The sequence below is a fragment of the Ruditapes philippinarum genome, unplaced genomic scaffold (assembly GCF_026571515.1).
Source record: "Ruditapes philippinarum isolate M1 unplaced genomic scaffold, ASM2657151v2 ctg301_1_1_1_1, whole genome shotgun sequence".
Taxonomy (NCBI): domain Eukaryota; kingdom Metazoa; phylum Mollusca; class Bivalvia; order Venerida; family Veneridae; genus Ruditapes; species Ruditapes philippinarum.
Genome location: NW_026860295.1, coordinates 227,086 through 252,938, shown reverse-complemented (window position 1 = coordinate 252,938; position 25,853 = coordinate 227,086). Strand labels below are relative to the sequence as shown.

Sequence of the window (25,853 nt, the reverse complement as noted above, 5' to 3'; positions counted from 1 at the left end):
TGCACTTGATCTGTATTGACTGGTCTTCGATGTTTTTCCTTGAGGTCTTTCAACCTCTTTTCATCAAATTCTGCTCTCATTGATTTGTTTACAATTTTACTTAACCTTTCCGACACTGGGACACCCGTTACTTCTTTTTCTTCAAATAAATCTTCTAATTCTTGAAGGAATTCAGAATCTTTAGTGTCTTTTTGTTTCTGTGATGACAAGAAATTGTCTAAATTTTCATTATCAGTGTCATCTTCACCTGAACTGATGTAAGTGTGGGATGACTTACTTCTCTTGTTTGCTCTTTGGCAGCTTGTCTCTTCCACTGGCCTTTTTGATTTTAAATATGTTTGCATAGAATCAGATTCTTCATCGTTTTCAGTGGATATATTAATTTCTGGATGGCCAGAACGTGTGCCCTGTCCCTCTTTATTTTGTAACTTTATAGTCTCCATGTTGAACTTTAATTGTTCTACGGTGTTTACAACACTGTTTATTTTCTTGCTCTGGGCAGATAATTCTGCCATAGTTTTTTGAAAGTTTTGTAGGATTTGCTCCCCTTTTTCTACAAAGTCTACCACTTTTGCATTTCCCTGCTTTGGGAGTACACAAATGAAAAGTCACAGAAATAAGTTTCTGTTTCATGTGGTATACATGTGCGTTATGCTGTGTGTAGCACAAAGGCCGCCCATAAAAGTTCCGTTAAGGAAAGCGCAAACATACTTTGCATCCTTTGTCTATGTGATATAAATAATGGCACCTGAAATTAGGTGAACCATTTTCCGAGAATATCGGTGACGATTTTTCTTGCATTAATATATAATTTTCCTGAAAATGAAGTACAAAATTTTAAAACAAACTTTTCTTACCAAATTAATCTGAATATATATCATCCTATTATCTAAATATACACTAAGATCTTAACTTTTTATGTCTGACTTATTAATATAAGACTTCACAGTGTTAATGATAAATCTGGACTGATCTGAGTGTTGCCGATAAGCCAGCTTTCTCTCTGTGTGAGGCCCCAAAAGGGATATGCGGTTGATAAAATCAAGTATTTATAAATATGATTGCCTACAGACTGCGTATATGTTGGTGTTAAAAATTGAGTTCACCTACCGAAACATGAAAGTTTCGTTTCGAAACACATACATCTTAAAGTGTTCCATTTTTCATAATTAATAACCCTTCAAGAATTTATCATGTCATTGTTATGAAAGCTATGCTGACTTTTCTTTATGACTTTGCATGGAAACCTAAGAACTAACATTTGCAAGTTAATCAGTTTTACTTTGGCCGAGTATCTTTTTAAAAGAATGCTACAGACGAAGTTTGGTGATTATGCATCAATAACTTCAGTACATTATTTTTAAAGGTTTTTTTCTATTTTTAGCTCTGGTAACCAAAACTATCTGAGCAATTTTGTTAAGGATTGCCAAATTAATATGAGCAAATTTGATAAAAGATTACCTAACAATGCTACAGACAAAGTTTAGTGATTATGCATCAATTAGTTCAGTAGAAGATGATGTTTAAAGGCTTTTTTATTTTTAGCTTTTGCGGCCCCTTAAAGGGACCAATCAAATTAATGAGCAAATTTGATAAAAGGTAACTAAGAATGCTACAGACAAAGTTTAGTGACCATCCAATAATTAGTTCAGGAGAAGAATTTTAAAGGTTTTTCTATTTTTAGCTTTTGCGGCCCCTAAAAGGGTCCAATCAGTAAATATCATGTAAGGACAACCTGAGGTTTTATCATAGTTGAAATGGCAACCAAAGACCAGATGTCATTTAAAGTTTATTTCTATTTTTAGCTCTGGTAACCAAAACTATCAAGGATTGCCAAATTATCATTACTGCACAGTTTCCTTAAAATCTACCAAGTATTTGAGGAGTTATTGTTTATTTCTATTTCTGGTGGCAATGTTGTTCAGTGGACAGGAATCATTTAGCATTATTGTAATAAAGTTAGGACTACATAAGGACCATTCCTGTATCACTTAAGGGGTTCAGGAAGAGATGATGATTAAGCAAAACCGCTAAGAGAGAATAAGCACATGGTGATCACAACAGGTAACCTTGAAAATTCAATGAAAATTATTTTCTTTCAACAAGTTCAGTTACAAAATTAGTATCCTTTGGTGAACACAGCTCTTTTTATGAGCTACAATGTTAAAAAATGAAAAAAAAAGCACAATTTTTAAAAAAATGTACTTACTTTTCACCAAATGCAGCACTAGCACCAACAAATACCTATAAATGTAACAAGATTGCATTTCAAAAATAATGCTATGCAAGTGCATTTATATTACACTAAATATTAGAAACAGAAAATTTTGTTTTTGCTTCAATACAATTGAACTTTTCCAAAATGCAGTTGTTTCTAGTAGATTTGAGGATCCACATTCAAATTAAAGACAATCTGTACATCAAAAGGACAAGAAAGAAGGTCACTTTGTCAAAATCTAGGTCAGCTGATACTAAAGTTTAAATTAAAGAAGTTTTCAACATTTATTTTGAAATGGTAAAATTTGGAACTTGGAAACATCCGCAGATGTGTTTCATACGGCGGTTATCACTGGAACCTTCAATGTGACACAAAATATTTAGGCAAAATAATGACACAAATGTTAACATGATCTTATGTACTCAAATCACGCTAAAATGACATTTCTTGAAGTTTCAGCATGAATTTCTGTTTAAATTCTATATATTTTGGGTTTGAAGCGTAAATATATCTGTATATGTTGAACAAAATTTAGACGCCAATAGAATCCCCAAATAGTTTTAAAACAAGTCAGGTGACTTGAACAAACCCTTGAAGTTATAATAACAGATATTTTTGATATTGTATGATTGAAACAAGTCTAAGTCATTCATTTGACATGTTCTTAACGTTTTCAGAGTTCACTTTGACAACTATTGTGAAATCTAGCGCTCTAACCTGACCCACGCGCCAGGTCAAGTTAGGAAACGACCATTTTATTCTTAATATGGAGAAAAGTTTTGTTCCTTTGACTGTCTTATATATTCATTTTGAGGGCTTTTACAGAATAATGAATGAAAAATTCAAAACTAAGAAATGAAAATTTTGCCTGTGTCTCCCTTTAATGCCATTCCGCGAAAAGGGGTGTATGATCCCTAAAAGAATCAATGTGTCCTAAACAAGAAACTAGAAATGTGTCATCATGCCACGGATGCCCCCGCATGCAGCCAAAATTTCAGATGGTGCATTAATTATTTTTTTCATTTTAAGTTCAAAGCCCTTAAAACTTTTCAATGTTAACACAAACCATTTTCATACAATGTTCAAGGCACTGAAATTATTCAGTCTTAACCTTTTAAAAATAGCATATTGCATATTTGCAGCCAAAATAATGGCTAAAAGTATGAGTGCTGAAACTGAAAGTTCAAAATTTTTCCAACATTCAGGAAAGATAAGTTTGTCTAAAATCATTGAACCACGACCAAATTCAAACTTAAACTGCTTATTCCTAAGATGTATCTATATTATTTTCAAAGTGGGAGGGACATAACTCTGCCAAAAAATCATCAAACCATGACCAAATTCCAACTTGACCTGCCCATTCCTTTGACATATCCATATGTCAAATTTAAGTTGAATATGTAACACTGTTGGGTAGATAATGAACAGAAACTGTAAATTTCATATTATTTTCAAAGTGAAAGGGGCATTACTCTGCCAAAAATCATTGAACCATGACCAAATTCGAACTTGGCCTGGGCATTCCAAAAACATATCCATATGTCAAATTTGAGTTGAATGTGTTGTACCATTGGGGAGATAATAAACGGAAACTGAAAATTTCATATTATTTTCAAAGTAAAAGGGGCATAACTCTGCCAAAAATCATTGAACCATGACCAAATTTGAACTTGACCTGCGCATTCCTTTGACACATCCATATGTCCAGTTTGAGTTGAATGTGTGGTACCTTTGGGGAGATAATGAACGGAAACTGAAAATTTCATATTATTTTCAAAGTAAAAGGGGCATAACTCTGCCAAAAATCATCGAACCATGACCAAATTCGAACTTGACCTGTATTTTCTCATGACATATCCATATGTCAAGTTCGAGTTGAATGTGTGCAACCGTTCTTAAGATAATGAACGGAAACTGATGATGACGGAATGACAGAATGACGGAAGGATGGAAGGACGGAATGACGGAACAGGGTAACACTATATGCCCCGGCCATTACATGGCGGGGGCATAAAAAAGGGGGGAACTCAACAAAATGGAATTTTGAAAGGTGATCAGAAGTTATGAAGCCTGCATATCACAGATAAGATGTCAAAGACAAGGTTAACAAGATTGCATTTGTGAAAAATGCTATGCCACCGCATTAAAACAACATTAAATAGAAGTGTTACTAAGGAACAGATTTTTTTTGTTTCTATACAATTGAAGATTGTCTTAATGCATAAATCCCTGACCTATCTAATTCTTATTATCAGATTAGTGGTGAAATCTATTGTTATTTAAATAAAGGATCAGAGTAGGAATATATCATAATCAATGCAGTTGATTCTAGTGAATTTGGTGGTGAAGGTCATATTTCACACAGCCTAAATTTCATGACTGTACATCAAAGGACAGCACAGTCAGACACTTTGTCAAAATCTAGGTCAGCTGATATCAAAGTTCACTTTACATCTTAATCTGTGCACATGGTTCAAATTTCATAGCTGTACATCAAAGGACAAGAAAGTAGGTCACATCATCAAAATCTAGTTCAGCTGATATCAAAGTTCAATTTTACATCTAAAACTGTACACGTGGTCCAAATTTCATAGCTGTACATCAAAGGACAAGAAAGTAGGTCACATCATCAAAATCTAGGTCACCTGATATCAAAGTTCATTTTTACAACTAAAACTGTGCACATGGTCAAAATTTCATTAATGAAAGGACAAGAAAGTAGATCACTGTCCCCTTGGGCAAGGCAAAATTTTGAACCAAGGGTTTAATTCAAAACAATCTTGATACAGGTCCACCAAACAACATTTCATGTCAAATATCTAAGCTGTAGCTTTCTCCAATTCAGAAAACATTTGTTTTAGTTTCTGATTTTACTATGTGTACATAATGAGAATCAATGCCCCTGGGCAGGGCCAATTTTGACAACCGGTGAAAAATTTGAACAATTTTGGTAGAGGACCTATAGATGATATTATATAGCAAACATCAAAGCTCTATGCCTTGTACATTTAGACAAAAAGATTTTGTGATTTTTTTACTATATGTCCATAATGAAAATCAATGACCCCCGGGCAGAGCCAATTTTAACTCCAGGGCTATAATTTGAACAATCTTGGTAGAGGTTCACTTCGCAAAGTCTCATGCCAAATATTTAACCTCTAGCCTTTGTCAATTCAATTGGGCAATTTTAACACTACGGGCATTATTAAAACAACTTTAGTGGAGGACCCATAGATGTTATTATATACCAAATATCAAAGCCCTAAGCCTTTTACCTTCAGACAGGAAGGTTTTAAAATTTTTTACTATATGTACATAATGAAAATCAATGACCCCCGGGGGTGGGGCCAATTTTGACCCAAGGGCTATAATTTGTAAAATCTTGCTAGAGGTTCACTACACAATGTTTCATGCAAAATATTTATCCTCTAGCCTTTGTCAATTTAGAGATGATTTGGTAGTTTAGCGTGGAGGAAGGTAGTCTAGTACTGGTGTAACTCTCCAGGAACGTTGGTTAGGAAACTACCTGCCTATATGACTGAAATACTGTTGGGAAGAGGCGTAAAATGAAACAAACAAACAAAACAAACTTGTCAATTTAGAGAAGATGATTTTTTTTAAGTTTTTACTATATACATATAAGGAAAACCTATGACCCCCGGGGTGGGGCTAATTTTGACACTAGAGGCAAAATTTGAACAACTTTGGTAGAGTACCTATAGATGATATCATATAACAAATATAAAAGCTCTAAGCCTTGAACCTTTACACAATAAGATATTTTTATTTTTTACTAGATGTACATATTGAAAATCAATTTTGACCCCAGAACTATAATTTGAACAATCTTAGTAGAGGTTCACTACACAATGTTTTATGCAAAATATCTAACCTCTAGCATTTGTCAATTGCTAGAAGAAAGTTTTTACTATACACATAGCAGGAAAACCTTATATGACATATGACCCCCTGGGCGGGGCTGATTTTGACACTATAGGCAAAATTTGAACAACTTTGGTAGAGTACCTTTAGATAATACCACATACCAAATATCAGACCTCTAAGCCTTGTACCTGCAGACAAGAAGGTATTTTAAGTTTTTACTATATGTACATATAGTGAAAATCAATGACCCATGGGGCGGGGCAGATTTTGACCCCAGGGCTATAATTTGAACAATCTTGGTAGGGGCTACCAGACAATTTCTTATGCAAAATATCTAAGCTCTTGGCCTTTTGGGTCTTTACAAGAAGATTTTTTAAAATTTATTCTTATAATTCCTTTTGGTTGCCATGGCAACCAGATTTCTGCATGGAATGAAATTCTTTGAACAACTTTGAAAGCCCTTTACCAAAGAAATCAATCCTGCCAAGTTTGGTTGAAATTCGACTAGTGGTTTTTCACAAGGAGATTTTTTAAGTTCACTATATAATCTATAGAACACACGTAAAACACACACACAAACACACACACACACAGGTGAATCGCATATGCCACCCCATCATAGATGCTACGGGTGGACATAAAAAGCAGCAGGCAGTAGGCAACATATTCTAGGGGTGATTAAACCATATTCCAGTAAGGAATACTGGAATCACACAACTAGAAAATAGCCAAATAGAAAGAACTTAAATACCACAAGCACAACAATAATGTCACGCTGAACAATCTGTATAACATCCCTGATTTAATGTACTGGGCAACTTTTTACAGCCTCCAGGCTGTGATGTGGCAATAAAATAGAGAGTAATAAAAAATCCTTAAAGAAACGACAACATTGAAAATGTTGCATGCTCCGTTTGATTGAACCTGTTCATGAACGGTAATGGAAAGTGCAAGTTACCGTTCGTCCACACCCCCTAGCACCGTTAGGACCTATGATCCCCTGGGTGGGGCCTATTTTGACACTATGGGCAAAATTTCAACATTTTTGGAAGTGAACCTATAGATGATATTATACACCAAATATCAAAGCTCTAAGCCTTGTACCTTCAGACAAGAAGTTTTTTAAAGTTTTTACTATACGTACATAATGAAAATTAAATACCCCCAGGGCATGGCCAATCTTGACCCCATGGCTAAATTTTGAAAGACTTGGTCAACTATACAATGTTTCATGCCAAATATCTATTTTTTTAAGTTTTCACTTGATATACATAATGAAAATCAATGACCCCTGAGGCGGGGTCAATTTTGACTTTTGAGCAATCTTGAAAGAGGTCCAATTAAACAATGTTACATTCCAACTATCTAAACTGTAGCCTTTATCAATTCAGAGAAACAAATAATGGTAGCGAAATTTCAGACCCTGATATGCATTTTTGCAAAATCCACAAGTTGTCCATCACAAACTCCTTGAAGCGGTTACTTCCCTTTATAAGTACACCATCGCCAAAAAATTAAGGGGAGATCACTGCTTAAAGATCGTCAAATGACAGACACATTAATTTTCAAAGCTTCTCAGGGAAGAAAAAATAGTTCCTGATTGGTCGAAGATTTCTAATATTGTGTAATTCTTTAACATTTCCGCAAATGACCAGTAATATATTCAAATAGTTTTGTTACGCAAATGAATATCATTTTAATCAATGAAAATTGCTTGGCTATTTTCGTAAAGCTCAGGATTATTGTGATGCAAACAGGACGTTTCGGCCCCAAACCAAATCGGCCCATGTGGAAAAATCAGCCCCTGGACGTTTCGGCCCTTTTCCACGAGACGTTTCGGCCCTAGTATATAGTACAGACAATTAATTAAATTAATTAACAACAATTAATTTAATTACAATTATGACACTTTAATTCTTTAAATAATTATTTATTATCTTTTGATCTCTTGAACCATTTAAATAAACGTTAATGTTTTTAAAGGTGTAACAAACAATAAAGGCAGGTTAATCCTTAATTTATAAATCAAACCACTAAAACTTCTTGAGTAAGAAAGTTAATTAGAAAACATTATTTTTTTATCTTAATTAAACTATAGGCCTACGTATTTTTTCAAGGTGTAACTTATTAACTGTTTATAGCTTTATGTAAGTAATATCAGAGAAAACTTCAAAAATATTAAAAAAGAAAAAAATGGTTTACTATAATCTCCTGATAATATTTTTAATTATTATTGTTATTAGATAATGATAGATGCTAGATGTTATAAAAGTGATTGAAAGACTGAAACCAAATTATAAATGCTATGTACCTGCTATATATTTTTTAATTAGTTTAATCAAACAATGTTGACTGTGACAAAAGAATTATAGATATTATGGCTTCTGTTTTCTTTTCATTGTAAAATTACCTGACCGAATGTTTCGATTTTCACGTGCATGAACAACTAACTTTCCTTACCTGATAATTAAATGTGTTAGATTTTTCAATATCAAGGAAATAATTACAAGTAGCTATTTATTGTGAGATATTTATAAACATTGAAGTTAACATGAAATGCAACAAGTATCTAATCGTTGATTGGTTTTGGTAAAGATTTAATCTTTTACGTAAAATATATAAGAGGTATCGTAAATCTTTCAAGGTACATGGAAATTGGCGTTCCACTTCATGAAAATTGTCATTTATGATTATTATAACTACGCAATTTTAATATACCGGTTTAAAACACAGTACTTATTCTGGGGCCGATTTGGTAAAGGGCCGAAACGTCTGGGGCCGAAACGTCTTGGGTAATTTGGGGCCGATATATCTTGGGGCCGAAACGTCTCGAAATCATTGTGATAGCCTAAATGAACATTTGAAATTTAGACTTTCTGAAAAATAAAGTAAGGATGTTTGACTCTAGGACAGGGACAAATTTAGGCAGTCAATCAATAATCAATTTTTTCCATATAAGTTAAGCATCCGATAGTTTAATCCATGTAAACAAAGCGCTATTTTATTGAACTACCACATGACCAGATTTTCCATGAGAGAACGGAAACGTGAAGGTCAAGGTCATTATGGAAAAATTACTAGAAAAGGGTTGATCTTTAGAAATAATACTGTGAAAAAAATCAATAAATAAACACGGAAAATTGTTAATTTGGGAATAAAAATAATCAGGAGTGAAATTTTAATTTGACACTTTTTTGTTTCAAAAAAGACACTGATCAATCAATAAAAGTAACGGATCTCAATTGGATTTTGTAATTTTACAAATTCAACGAAAAATTGGCCGAAATGGCCAAATTGTCGGCTCAATTAAGAACGATTAAACGGGCGCAAGAATTAGCGCAAGTCAAAGCTGGAAAAGCCAGTGAGACCACCGGGAAATCCGGATGAAAGTTTCAGTAAATATTAATTGTGAACACACATTAAATGATGAAAAATGTGTTTTCACCCGAAATTGTAAAACAATGGGGGAAATCCCCAAGTCGCTAGAACGAGATGCTGCGAGAAATTCCAGAACGAGGCTCAGAGCATATGGCTGCATGCGCAGACAGCAATGGATTGTGGGGATGGATTTTCCTCAATGGAAGAATCTTTCTGGAAATGGGAAGAGGCTGCACGATCGGAAATCTTAGCTAATATTGTTTCTGAAAGTTGCGAAATGATGTAACAAAAATACTGCACATAAGGGAAAAGAAATGCGTCACAAACAGCTCTGTTCAAACACTGAACTTGCAACACCGCTATCAATCGGACAGAATAACGGAACAGAGTATTGGACGAATTATTAAGTGAAATCCGAAAGTACGGGGTAAGAGAGACCCTGTGACAATGTTTGACAATATGAATTTTTTGGCAGACTTGCGTGCAATGATTACGAGCACCAACAACTTTCAGTTTCGGACCCTAACGTTAGTGAGACATTAGGAAACTTCGCTTTTGCAATCTGCTATTGACAGTGCATTACGGGAACAAGAAGACAAAAAATTACGAGAAAAATACTATCCCGGAAAAGTGTCAAAGCTTGAGAGTACCCCAAAGTCAACAGGGAGAATTATGGACTGCGTTTAAATTGAAACGCACGCATCTGACTTGGCATTGCAATCAACACAGAATACCTATTTGAGTTTAGCAATTGTACCAGTTATTAAATCTCTTACATTAGTTAATATATATATGCACCAAATACAAGATAGTCCTAGTTTCTCTAGAAATATTTTTGATATATTAAATTGTTTTCTGACGAAAATGACTATGTAATAATTTGTGGAGATTAATCCAGATCTGGGACTGCTATAATTATAAATCAAAGAATAATCAAATGTGAAGGCTAGAAAATTTTTTTACTCAGTATTAATTGAAGATAAAGAACTTATTGATCCTTTTAGAGAAGTTACATGGTGATATAAACTAGAAATGTGTCCATAGGACACGGATGCCCCCACATGCCACTGTTCTGTCAATCTTATGACTCTAGGTCAAATATTTTTTTGGACTACAATGTGCCACAAGAAATCAACAAAGGGCCATAATTCTGTTAAATTTGGTCGCAGCAAAAAATTCCTTCCTTTACTACCATGTACACATTAAGGTTGTTAATCCCTGGAAGTTTAAGCAAAATCTGCCATCCAGTTTAAGAGGAGTTGCGTTCACAAAATTTCTACATAGTATATAGTGAAAAATCAACAAAGGGCCATAATTCTGTAAAATTTAGTCGCAGCGAAAATTCCTTCCTTTACTACCATCTACACCTGAAGGTAGTTTATCCCTGTAAGTTTAAGCAAAATCTGCCATCCGGTTTAAGAGGAGTTGCGTTCACAAAATTTCTACATAGTATATAGTGAAAAAATTAACAAAGGGCCATAATTCTGTAAAATTTGGTCGCAGCAAAAATTCCTTCCTTTACTTCCATTTAAACATTAAGGTTGTTCATCCCTGTAAGTTTAAGCAAAATCTGCCATTCGGTTAAAGAGGAGTTGCGTTCACAAAATTTCTACATAGTATATAGTGAAAAAATTAACAAAGGGCCATAATTCTTTTAAATTTGGTCGCAGCGAAAATTCCTTCCTTTACTTCCATTTAAACATTAAGGTTGTTCATCCCTGTAAGTTTAAGCAAAATCTGCCATTCGGTTAAAGAGGAGTTGCGTTCACAAAATTTCTACATAGTATATAGTGAAAAAATTAACAAAGGCCATAATTCTTTTAAATTTGGTCGCAGCGAAAATTCCTTCCTTTACTACCATCTACACATTAAGGTTGTTCATCCCTGTAAGTTTAAGTAAATATCTGCCATCCGGTTTAAGAGGAGTTGCGTTCACAAGATTTCTGGACGTACGGACTGACGGACGGACGGACAAGTGCAACGCTATATATGCTCCCACATTGTGGGGGCATAAAAATATACATGGAGACACACCAACCCAATACAGCAAGGTAGATTAGATTTTTTTCTTATAACAAAAAATTTATATCAGTTTGTACGTCAATGTGACATTGATGCTAGTTATAGATCTGATCATTCAATGATATACATGTATTTGGATTTTTGTTTTGTTCCTGTTAATCATGGAAAAGGTTTATGGAAATTTAATAATGCTCTTTTACATGACATTGAATTCCTTGATATCATTAATAAGAAAAATAGATGAAATAAAATTGCAATATTGTTTACCTGTATACAATATAGATTATGTTTTGGATATAAAAAATAAAGATATAGACTTTGTTATTAATGATGAACTTTTTTTTAGAGACACTTTTAATGGAAATTAGAGGTAAATCCATTTCTTATAGCTCTTTTAAGGCTAAAGAAAGAAATACATATGAAAAAAAAATTATTTGAAATTATTTTTCTAGAACAAAAACTTGAAAAAATGATAATAAAGGCAAACTTCTACATTTACAGAAACGAATTGACTGAATTAAGAAACAATAAAATAAAGGGTGCTATGATTAGGTCAAGGTCACAATGGATTGAATCTGGAGAAAAACCTTCTTATTACTTTTTAAATTTAGAGAAATCACATTGTTCAGCTAAGACAATACCTTTTCTGGAACTTGATGATGGAACTTTTATTTATGATCAAAAGGATATACTAAAAGGCCCATTATGCCTCAGAAATGCTTTTCTCAAAAGCTATTTAATTCTGGTATACTTTTATAGTATCCAAACAGTTACTCATTAGACACTTACTTGAAACATAGTTTTCATCGGTTGCTTTTTGGTCGTTAGTAAAATTATAGTGAATTAGTATTTTGAATGGAAGCCAAAATACTTTTTTGAAATTTTGATACACATATGACAAATAATTTCACATTGATCACTACTTTCTCGGAACAAGAATCTAACATATTATCCTAAAACTATAAAATCCATGTTTTGTCCTTGTTCTTAGAGAAAAAATCAAATATTTTTTTAGGCATTAATGGTGCTTTTAAGAACTATGCTTATTATGACTTATACAAAATGTACGTTTGAATGATTGTATTTGATAGGATTGAGGGATTGTGATAATTAATTGTTGATCTGCTTGATTATTGATCACTTCAAGCTTGAAGGTCTCCTTTATATGATGAAGTCTTTACATTAAAAAAATATGAAAAATTGATAAAGCCCTTGGGCTTGATGGATTTACAGTAATTGCTTCAAATTTTGGAATTAGAATTGGAATTTGTGGTGAAGCTGCATTAATTATGCTATATAAGGTTAAATTCATTTTCTAGATTGTCAAAAAATTAGTGAACAATTACATGCATTCCAACCAAAATAACTAAAAATTTTTTTAAAATGTGGAGACGTACTTACTTTATTAAATTAGTATTAATTAGCATAGGTATAAGCAAACAGACTTAAAAGTGTTTTAGATATTTTATTCTTGCATATCAGACTGGCGTTTTCCGTTTAGTTTTACCTGCGGAATTTCCTTGTCATGGGGGGTTCCAGATGTGCGCATGCTGGCATGCGATTTAAAGTATGACTATTTTACCGTTATGATATTTTTAATTCGATACCTGTTGAGAGTAGTTACGGTTGTATGATATAATTTCATTGAACAATAAAATTGAAGATTGAAAATATCATGGAATATGTATGATATGCAAGAAAAATATCTGACATATGTTTGCGGTTCGGATCGGAATATCCGTCCCTCGGTCACCCGCCCATGGGCGGATCACGTCGGGACGGATATTCCGATCCAAACCGCAAAATATGACAGATATTATTAGTGTCAAAAGATCAAACTGGTTTCATTAAAAATAGGTACATTGGTGAAAATACTAGATTATTGTATGATATAATGAAATATACTGAAGATAATAATATACCAGGTTTATTAATGATGATTGATTTTGAAAAAGCTTTTGATACTTTATCTTTTACATTTATAGAGAAATGTCTTTCATTATTTCCTTTTGTTCCAATGTTTAGGACATGGATTTCTCTGTTTTTATATAATACTGAAACTTGTGTAATATTGAATGGTTTTTTATCCAATTTTTTTTAAAATTAAACGAGGTGATCCAATTTCACCTTATATCTTTTATTCTGTGTGCAGAAAATTAAAAGCAGTTAAAATAAGACAATGTAAAGATGTTAAGTTATAAAAAATAGATGGCGAGGAATATAAAATATCTCAGTTTGCGGACGATACATCACTACTTTTGGATGGTTCAGAAAAATCACTTAATACTGCTTTAAATTAAAAAAATTTTTGTTAAATAAGTTTACAGAAATTTCGGGTTTAAAGATATATTTTTGACAAAACTAAGGTTATTTGGATAGCTCCTCTAAATAGTAGACTATAGATCAATTTTCTTGCATAGCAGACTGGCGTTTCCGTAGAGAGATTTACCCATGCCGGAAATTTTCATCTGTCATTTTAGCAACTTTTATGAAATGGAACTGCGTTAAATGACGTCGTTTTAGAAGGGGTAGAGGAGAGGGATGTGCTAGGGATGGACGTTATATTTTTTTGCAAATATTCGTTTATTTTTTATAGTTTTTTTTTAATTGTACAGGTTCATACGCATATTGTTAAGAAAATAGTTAATGGATGAAATGACTTTAATTTCTTGAACACTACATCTTTTTGAAGTAAACCCGTTAATAATATGGAAATATTATGGCAGAATATGCAGAAAAAATCATCGTGCATTTATGTTTTGCGGTTTCGGACCGGAATATCAGTCTTCCCTCTGGGAAACCCGCCCATGGGCGGTAACTCGGCAAGCCTCGTTACCACCCAATGGGCGGGTCCCCCCTCGGGCACGGAATATTCCGGTCCGAACGCGCAACATATGACAGATATTATTAAGACAAGGTGGAAACTAACATGGCGGTGACACACAGTTTAAAACTATCAGGACTAACTTTTTGATGTTCATTTAGAAAAAAATGATTGTGTCTAAAATTTGATGAAATTGCTACAGAAAGAAAAAAATAGTATTTAAGTCATTGGAAAAAAAAGGGTAATTAACTCCACTAGTGAACAAGAGCCACCGCCGGGCGGGGGCAACGCTCGTCTTTTTACTTTTTTAAAAGCCAAACATAGAAAGGTCTTAACGTTTTCCTTCTATAAATATAGTTGGTCTGTCTTTGTCACAATGAAATAGAAACACGCAATTCTATAAATAGAAACACGCAATTCTTAAAAAGAAACACGCAATTCATAAATTAGAAAGATTCAATTCTATAAATAGAAACACGCAATTCTAAAAATAAAACACGCACTTCTATAAATAGTAACAAGCAATTCTATAAATAGTAACACACATTCTATAAATAGTAACACGCAATTCTATAAATAGTAACACGCAATTCTATAAATAGCACAATTCTATAAATAGAACACGAAATTCTATAAATAGTAAACACATCAATTCTATAAATAGAAACATGCAAATTTCTAAAAATAGTAACACGCAATTCTATGAATAGAAACACGCAATTCTTTTAATAGAAAACACGCTATTCTAAAAAATTAGAAACACACAATTCTATAAATAGTAACACGCAATTCTATAAATACAAGCACGCAATTATAAAAAAGAACATCCAATTCTAAAAATAGTAACACGCAATTCTATATATAGTAAACACGCAATTCTATAAAATAGTAACACACAATTCAATAAATAGTAACACGCAATTCTAAAAATAGTAACATGCAATTCTAAAAATGGTAACATGCAATTCTATTAATAGAAACACGCAATTCTATAAAATACAAACACGCAATTCTATAAATAGTAACACACACAATTCAATAAATAGTAACACGCAATTCTAAAAAATAGTAACATGCAATTCTAAAAATAGTAAACGCAATTCTATTAATAGAAACACGGCAATTCTATTAATAGAAACACACCAATTTTATAAATAGTAAAAAGCACACAATTATAAAAATAGTAACAATAGTAACAAACTCTAAAAATAGTAACACGCAATTCTAATAAATAGAACCACTCATTCTAAAAATAGAAACACGCAATTCTATAAAATAGTAACACACAATTCTAAAAATAGTATCATGCAATTCTAAAAATAGAAACACGCAATTCTATAAATAGTAACATACAATTCTAAAAAATCGAAACATGCAATTCTAAAAATAGTGTCATGCAAATTCTAAAAAGTAGAATCACGCAATTCTATAAATAGTAACATACAATTCTAAAAATAGAAACCACGCAATTCTGAAAATAGAAACACGCCAATTCTAAAAATAGTAACACGCAATTCTCTAAAATAGTAACAAAGCAATTTCTAAAAAATAGTAACACCCAATTTCTAAAAATAGAAACACGCAATTCTAAAAATAGTATCACGCAATTCTATAAATAATAACAGGCAATTCTAAAAATAGTATCACGCAATTCAAAAATAGTATCATGCAATTCTAAAAATAGTAACACACAATTCTAAAAATAGAAACACTCAATTCTAAAAATAGTAACAAGCAATTTCTATAAATAGTAACACCCAATTTCTAAAAATAGAAACACGCAATTCTAAAAATAGAAACACGTAATTCTATAAATAATAACACGCAATTCTTAAAATAGTATAACGCAATTCTAAAAATAGTATCATGCAATTCTATAAATAGTATCATGCAATTCTAAAAATAGTAACACACAATTCTAAAAATAGAAACACGCAATTCTAAAAATAGAAACACGCAATTCTAAAAATAGTTACACTCAATTCTATAAATAGAAACACACAATTCTAAAAATAGAAACACGCAATTCTATAAAAAGAAACACGTAATTCTAACACGCAATTCTAAAAATAGTAACAACGCAATTTCTAAAAATACAAACACCTAAATCTATCAATAGTAACATGCAATTTTAAAAATAGAAACACGCAATTCTAAAAATAGTAACAAGCAATTCCTATCAATAGTAACACCCAATTTCTAAAAATAGAAACACGCAATTCTAAAAATAGAAACACACAATTCTAAAAATAGAAACACGCAATTCTAAAAATAGAAACACGCAATTTTAAAAATAGAAACACGCAATTCTAAAAATTGTAACAAGCAATTTCTATAAAAAGTAACACCCAATTTCTAAAAATAGAAACACGCAATTCTTAAAATAGTAACACACAATTCTAAAAATAGAAACACGCAATTCTAAAAATAGAAACACGCAATTCTAAAAATAGAAAAACACACAATTTCTAAAAATAGAAACAAGCAATTCTAAAAATAGTAACACACAATTCTTAAAATAGAAACACGCAATTCTAAAATAGAAACACGCAATTCTAAAAATAGAAACACGCAATTTTAAAATAGAAACACGCAATACTAAAAATAGTAACAAGCAATTCTAAAAATAGAAACACACAATTCTAAAAATAGAAACACGCAATTCTAAAAATAGAAACACGCAATTCTAAAAATAGAAAAACACGCAATTTCTAAAAATAGAAACAAGCAATTCTAAAAATAGTAACACACAATTCTTAAAATAGAAACACGCAATTCTAAAAATAGAAACACGCAATTCTAAAAATAGAAACACGCAATTTTAAAAATAGAAACACGCAATTCTAAAAATAGTAACAAGCAATTCTAAAAATAGAAACACACAATTCTATAAATAATAACACACAATTCTAAAAATAGAAACACGCAATTCTAAAAATAGAAACACGCAATTTTAAAAATAGAAACACGCAATTCTAAAAATAGTAATACTCAATTCTATAAATAGAAACACGCAATTCTAAAAATAGAAACACGCAATTCTATAAATAGTAACACACAATTCTAAAAATAGTATCATGCAATTCTAAAAATAGAAACACACAATTCTAAAAATAGAAACACGCAATTCTAAAAATAGTAACACTCAATTCTATAAATAGAAACAAGCAATTCTAAAAATAGAAACACGCAATTCTAAAAATAGAAACACGCAATTTCTAAAAATAGAAACACGTAATTCTATAAATAGTAACACACAATTCTAAAAATAGAAACACGCAATTCTAAAAATAGAAACATGCAATTCTATAAATAGAAACACGCAATTCTAAAAATAGAAACACGCAATTCTAAAAATAGAAACACGCAATTTCTAAAAATAGAAACACGTAATTCTATAAATAGTAACACACAATTCTAAAAATAGAAACACGCAATTCTAAAAATAGAAACATGCAATTCTATAAATAGTAATATGCAATTCTATAAATAGTAACACGCAATTCTATAAATAAAAGCACGCAATTCTAAAAATAGAAACACGCAATATACGTTGTTGTTGTTGATGATGATGATGATGATGATAGATATGTATGTATATATATATATATATATACACACACACACACCAATAAATATATAATTATGGTCATTTAATGCACAAATCTGAGAAAATTCAGTAATTTAACCTTCAAGGTCAAGGTCATTAAAAGAGCCCAAGCAAATTTGGGTTTGATAAACAACAAGGTCTGGTCCTTAAGAATGTTCTGTTATAATATTGAAGTTGATCCCTTCATAATAGCAATTACAGTCAGTAACAGCAAAAACAATGAAATTTCAATAATTTGTACCTTCAAAGACAATGCCCCTTAAATGAGTGAAAGGTCCGACAGGTCTGTCGTGATCTATTTTTAAGAGTTATGCCTTGGAACGATTATTATGTTCAAGTTTCAAGACAATCCATTCAAAAATAACAACAAGTTACAGCCAATAATAGCCTAATGGCTCGGGTGATATAAAATCTTAACAGGTAATATATCCACATATATCACTCCAAAACCAAAAATAACATATAATATATCTTTTATCATATGCATTGTATAAGTAAGAAACAATACTTGAGTGTACTTGATTATATATATTATATCTACTAATCGTGTTGCATTATTATGTAGCATGTCATAATTCCATAGCCCATGTAGTCTTACAATTTATAATTTACAAAATTATGTTGTCCTTGTCATATGTGTGTATATATATATATATATTTTTTGTTAGAAAACTTGTAAGGTGAAATAGCGGATGGACCCCCGACCCTATTTTACCCATGACGGGGACAATAAACGAAGTTACCTGTTGGGCTTCAAAAAAAAAAAAAAAAAAAAAATCTTTTAGAACAGTGTATAGGCAAACAAGTTAATTTTTTAGAATATCATGGTTTAAAACGGGCTATAAAATCTTACATGCTAAAGCTAAATATTACCATTAATACTGATTTGCTAAATGTTCAATATCCTATTGTAAGTTGTTTTACATCACTGATTATTCACAACCACAAATACTCGCTGCCATGACAGCGAATGTTGCCCCTTTAACTTGCCCCTCTAGTAATATACTTTCACAACACTGATTGTTTTAGCTTTTTTTCTTCATAATAAAAAATAGGGCCACTAAGATTGGCCCTAGATCACTCATCTAACCCATCATTTCATTATTCACAATATAAATTGAAATAATTTGCCCTAATATTTTGGAAAGGCTTTGTTAAAAATATGTATGTTGCAAGTGTGTTCCTATGAGACTATGTAGAATAAATGCAGAATAAATGACCACTGGAGCAGGATTGATTTTGACTAAACAATTTTTTTTATAACTTTTTTTAATGAAAACACAAAATGTCACATGCAAAACATGTATCAAAATTGAATTCAACATCAAAAATTACAGAAATTACACCCCTGGTCCAAATTTCAAGTCTGTACATAAAAGACAAAAAAAGTAGGTAAAGCGATATCAAATATATCAAAAGTAGGCCAGTTCATATCAAAATTCAATTCAGGATCAGAAATTAAACCCCTTGTCCAAATTTCCAGCAGGTACATCAAAAAAACGACAAACTAGGTCAAACAATATCAAATAATAATATCAAAAGTAGTCAGTTGATATCTTAATTCATTTCGCATCAGAAATTACATTCCTGGTCCAAATTTCAAGTCTCTGTACATCATTCCAAATTTCAAGTCTCTGTACATCAAAAACAAGAAAGTGTGTGCAATGGTAAAACAGTTCCACTGATACCAAAATTCAATTATGCACATGAAACTCAGGTTCAACAGTCTGTCCCAAAATTTATTGTATGTGTTTTTTCCAAGTTTAAATCCAATTCAAGAAAAAAAAATGAAAAAAATACAATTTTTAACAAAATTGAAAATTCAATAACAAAATTGAGCATACAAACTCATCTTTGTTAGGTACAGGTATTTTTTTTCCCTGGTTAATGACCTACAACTGACCTTACAATGATGGAATATGATGTCCGATTTCTAATTACACATCATAAACAGGTCATGACATTAAGTTTTTTTAATGACACTTATAATCATTATATTTATACTGTGACCTCCTATAGTGTGAAGAGTTTAAAACATAACATATCTTCTTTGTGTGAAGTCAAAACACGTTTATTTTATATTTATAAAAAGACTGTGTATCCATTGTCAATATTTTTTAATATTAAATTTGAGCATAGAATATCTTATATAATTTGAAGAAATGCCATGACCTGTGGAATTAAACCTTTAGCTTAAACAGGGTCAATCAAATTAATATGACTAATGAGCAAACTTGATAAAAGACTACCTAAGAATGCTACAGACTAAGTTTGGTGATCATCCATCAAATATTTCACTAGGAGATGATGTTCAAAGGTTTTTCTATATTTAGCTTTAGCGGCCCCTTAAAGGGGCCAATCAAATTAATATGAACAAACTTGATAAAAAAACTACCTAAGAATGCTACAGACAAAGTTTGGTGATCATCCATCAATTAGTTCTGTAGAAGAAGATGTCTAAAGGTTTTTTGTATTTTTAGCTTTAGCAGCCCCTAATAGGGGCCAATGAAATTCATATGAGCAAACTTGATAAAAGACTACCTAAGAATGCTACAGACAAAGTTTGGTGATCATCCATCAATTAGTTCTGTAGAAGAAGATGTCTAAAGGTTTTTCTATTTTTAGCCCTAGAGACCCCTAAAAGGGGTCAATCAAATTCATATGAGCAAACTTGATAAAAGACTACCTAAGAATGCTACAGACAAAGTTTGGTGATCATCCACCAATTAGTGCTGTAGAAGAAGACATTTAAAGGTATTTCTATTTTTAGCTTTAGAGGCAATGAAATTAATATGAGCAAACTTGATAAAAGACTTCCAAAGAATGCTAGAGACAAAGTTTGGTGATCATCCATCAATTAGTTCTGTAGAAGATGTTTAAAGGTATTTCTATTTTTAGCCCTAGAGACCCCTAAAAGGGGCCAATCAAATTAATATGAGCAAACTTGATAAAAGACTACCCAAGAATGCTACAGACAAAGTTTGGTGATCATCCATCAATTAGTTCTGTAGAAGAAGATGTTTAAAGGTTTTTCTATTTTTAGCTCTGCTGACCCCTTAAAGGGGCCAATTGGAATGACATGAGCAAATTCAAGTGTGACTGTCACAAGGATGCTATAGACCAAATTTGAAGTAAATCTGCCCAGTAGTTTCAGAGAAGTAGACGATTGTTGACGCATGACGATGGACGACGGACGACGGAGCATCCCCCTTTGATATGAGCCTTCGGCTCTGGTGAGCTAAAAATATGACAATTTCAATAATTTGACCTTCAGAGTCAAGGTCATTTATGAGTCAAGGTCTATCTGGTTATTTTTAAGGGATATCCTTGAAGATTATTATGTTCAAGTTTGAAGACAATCCATTCAAAAAATAAAGTTACAGCCAATAATAGCAAGTACAAGCAAAATTTTGACTTTTGACCTTGAAGGTCAAGTCATTTATAGATGAAGGTCAAGGTTAGTGTGGTCTACTGAAAGGTCTTGTTCCAAGGGTTGTTGTGGCCAAGTATGAAGACAATACACCAAGAACTAAAAAAGTTATAATCCAGGTACAAGGTTGCTTTTTCTAAACGCAAACATAGAAAGGTTTGAACATATCTTAACGTTTCCTTTTTATAAATTTAGTTGGTCTGTCTTGTCACATTAGTTTTATTTATCTATTTTGTATATATATATAATACAAACACGCAATTCTATAAAACACGCAATTCTATAAATAGAAACACGCAATTCTATAAATAGAAACACGCAATTCAATAAATAGTAACGCATAAATAGTAACAAGCAATTCTATAAAAAGCAACATGCAATTCTATGAATAATAACACGCAATTCAATAAATAGAAACACTCAATTCTAAAAATAGTAACACGCAATTCTATAAATAGTAACACGCAATTTCAAAAAATAGCAACATGCAATTCTATAAATAGAAACACGCAAATCTATAAATAGTAACAAGCAATTCTATAAAAAGCAACATGCAATTCTATGAATAATAACACGCAATTCAATAAATAGAAACATTCAATTCTAAAAATAGTAACACGCAATTCTATAAATAGTAACACGCAATTTCTATAAATAGTAACACGCAATTTTTAAAAATAGAAACACGCAATTCTATAAATAGTAACATGCAATTCTATAAATAGTAACATGCAATTCTAAAAATAGTAACATGCAATTCTAAAAATAGAAACACGCAATTCTAAAAATAGAAACACGCAATTCTAAAAATAGAAACAAGCAATTCTATAAATAGAAAAATGCAATTCTATAAATAGAAACACGCAATCCTATAAATAGTAACACGCAATTCTAAAAATAGTATCACGCAATTCTATAAATAGTAACACGCAATTCTAAAAATAGAAACACGCAATTCTAAAAATAGAAACACGCAATTCTAAAAATAGTAACAAGCAATTCCAAAAATAGTAACAAGAAATTTCTATACATAGTAACTCGCAATTCTAAAAATAGTAACACGCAATTCTAAAAATAGAAACACGCAATTCTATAAATAGTAACATGCAATTCTATAAATAGTAACACGCAATTCTAAAATTAGTAACACGCAATTCTATAAATAGTAACACACAATTCTAAAAATAGAAACACGCAATTTTTAAAAATAGAAACACCTAATTCTATAAATAGTAACACACAATTCTAAAAATAGAAACATGCAATTCTAAAAATAGAAACATGCAATTCTAAAAATAGTAACATGCAATTCTAGAAATAGAAACACGCAATTCTAAAAATAGAAACACGCAATTCTATAAATAGAAACAAGCAATTCTATAAATAGAAACACGCAATTCTAAAATTAGTAACAGGCAATTCTATAAATAGTAACACGCAATTCTAAAAATAGTAACAAGCAATTCTATAAATAGTAACACGCAATTCTAAAAATAGAAACACGCAATTCTAAAAATAGAAACACGCAATTCTAAAAATAGTAACACTCAATTCTATAAATAGAAACACGCAATTCTAAAAATAGAAACACGCAATTCTAAAAATAGTAACACGCAATTTCTAAAAATAGAAACACGTAATTCTATAAATAGTAACACACAATTCTAAAAATAGAAACACGCAATTCTAAAAATAGAAACACGCAATTCTAAAAATAGAAACACGCAATTCTAAAAATAGAAACACGCAATTCTAAAAATAGAAACACGCAATTTCTAAAAATAGAAACACGTAATTCTATAAATAGTAACACACAATTCTAAAAATAGAAACACGCAATTCTAAAAATAGAAACATGCAATTCTATAAATAGTAATATGCAATTCTATAAATAGTAACACGCAATTCTATAAATAAAAGCACGCAATTCTAAAAATAGAAACACGCAATATACGTTGTTGTTGTTGATGATGATGATGATGATGATAGATATGTATGTATATATATATATATATATACACACACACACACCAATAAATATATAATTATGGTCATTTAATGCACAAATCTGAGAAAATTCAGTAATTTAACCTTCAAGGTCAAGGTCATTAAAAGAGCCCAAGCAAATTTGGGTTTGATAAACAACAAGGTCTGGTCCTTAAGAATGTTCTGTTATAATATGAAGTTGATCCCTTCAATAATAGCAAAGTTACAGTCAGTAACAGCCAAAACAATGAAATTTCAATAATTTGACCTTCAAAGACAATGCCATTAATGAGTGAAGGTCAAGGTCTGTCGGATTATTTTTAAGAGTTATCCTTGAAGATTATTATGTTCAAGTTTCAAGACAATCCATTCAAAAATAACAAAGTTACAGCCAATAATAGCCTAATGGCTCGGGTGATATAAAATCTTAACAGGTAATATATCCACATATATCACTCCAAAACCAAAATAACATATAATATATCTTTTATCATATGCATTGTATAAGTAAGAAACAATACTTGAGTGTACTTGATTATATATATTATATCTACTAATTGTGTTGCATTATTATGTAGCATGTCATAATTCCATAGCCCATGTAGTCTTATAATTTATAATTTACAAAATTATGTTGTCCTTGTCATATGTGTGTATATATATATATATATTTTTTGTTAGAAAACTTGTAAGGTGAAATAGCGGATGGACCCCCGACCCTATTTTACCCATGACGGGGACAATAAACGAAGTTACCTGTTGGGCTTCAAAAAAAAAAAAAAAAAAAAAAAATCTTTTAGAACAGTGTATAGGCAAACAAGTTAATTTTTTAGAATATCATGGTTTAAAACGGGCTATAAAATCTTACATGCTAAAGCTAAATATTACCATTAATACTGATTTGCTAAATGTTCAATATCCTATTGTAAGTTGTTTTACATCACTGATTATTCACAACCACAAATACTCGCTGCCATGACAGCGAATGTTGCCCCTTTAACTTGCCCCTCTAGTAATATACTTTCACAACACTGATTGTTTTAGCTTTTTTTTCTTCATAATAAAAAATAGGGCCACTAAGATTGGCCCTAGATCACTCATCTAACCCATCATTTCATTATTCACAATATAAATTGAAATAATTTGCCCTAATATTTTGGAAAGGCTTTGTTAAAAATATGTATGTTGCAAGTGTGTTCCTATGAGACTATGAAGAATAAATGCAGAATAAATGACCACTGGAGCAAGATTAATTTTGACTAAACCATATTTTTTTATAACTTTTTTTAATGAAAACACAAAATGTCACATGCAAAACATGTATCAAAATTGAATTCAACATCAAAAATTACAGAAATTACACCCCTGGTCCAAATTTCAAGTCTGTACATAAAAGACAAAAAAAGTAGGTAAAGCGATATCAAATATATCAAAAGTAGGCCAGTTCATATCAAAATTCAATTCAGGATCAGAAATTAAACCCCTTGTCCAAATTTCCAGCAGGTACATCAAAAAAAACGACAAACTAGGTCAAACAATATCAAATAATAATATCAAAAGTAGTCAGTTGATATCTTAATTCATTTCGCATCAGAAATTACATTCCTGGTCCAAATTTCAAGTCTCTGTACATCATTCCAAATTTCAAGTCTCTGTACATCAAAAACAAGAAAGTGTGTGCAATGGTAAAACAGTTCCACTGATACCAAAATTCAATTATGCACATGAAACTCAGGTTCAACAGTCTGTCCCAAAATTTATTGTATGTGTTTTTTCCAAGTTTAAATCCAATTCAAGAAAAAAAAATGAAAAAAATAATTTTTAACAAAATTGAAAATTCAATAACAAAATTGAGCATACAAACTCATCTTTGTTAGTCAGGTACAGGTATTTTTTTTCCCTGGTTAATGACCTACAACTGACCTTACAATGATGGAATATGATGTCCGATTTCTAATTACACATCATAAACAGGTCATGACATTAAGTTTTTTTAATGACACTTATAATCATTATATTTATACTGTGACCTCCTATAGTGTGAAGAGTTTAAAACATAACATATCTTCTTTGTGTGAAGTCAAAACACGTTTATTTTATATTTATAAAAAGACTGTGTATCCATTGTCAATATTTTTAATATTAAATTTGAGCATAGAATATCTTATATAATTTGAAGAAATGCCATGACCTGTGGAATTAAACCTTTAGCTTAAACAGGGTCAATCAAATTAATATGACTAATGAGCAAACTTGATAAAAGACTACCTACGAATGATACAGACAAAGTTTGGTGATCATCCATCAAATATTTCACTAGGAGATGATGTTCAAAGGTTCTTCTTTATTTAGCTTCATAATTAGCGGCCCAATCAAATTATTATGTACAAACTTGATAATTGACATAAGAATGCTACAGACAAAGTTTGGTGATCATCCATCAATTAATTTTGTAGAAGCAGACGTTAAAAAGTATTTCTATTTTTAGCTTAAGCTGCCC

General features: G+C 31.3%; 1 protein-coding gene across 5 annotated transcripts in view; it reads right to left on the bottom strand.

The window, feature by feature from the left end:
* Positions 1 to 25,853, bottom strand: part of LOC132759576 (battenin-like) — a 295,062-nt gene that overhangs the window by 188,004 nt on the left and 81,205 nt on the right. For all 5 annotated transcript variants that reach the window (XR_009629738.1, XM_060751386.1, XM_060751389.1 and 2 more), the window contains one exon: positions 2,210 to 2,244. Coding sequence is in view for 4 of the 5 variants with exons in the window: in XM_060751386.1 (XP_060607369.1) it covers positions 2,210 to 2,244 (35 nt within the window). In the remaining variant the exon portion in view is untranslated. The remainder of the gene's footprint in view (positions 1 to 2,209; positions 2,245 to 25,853) is intronic.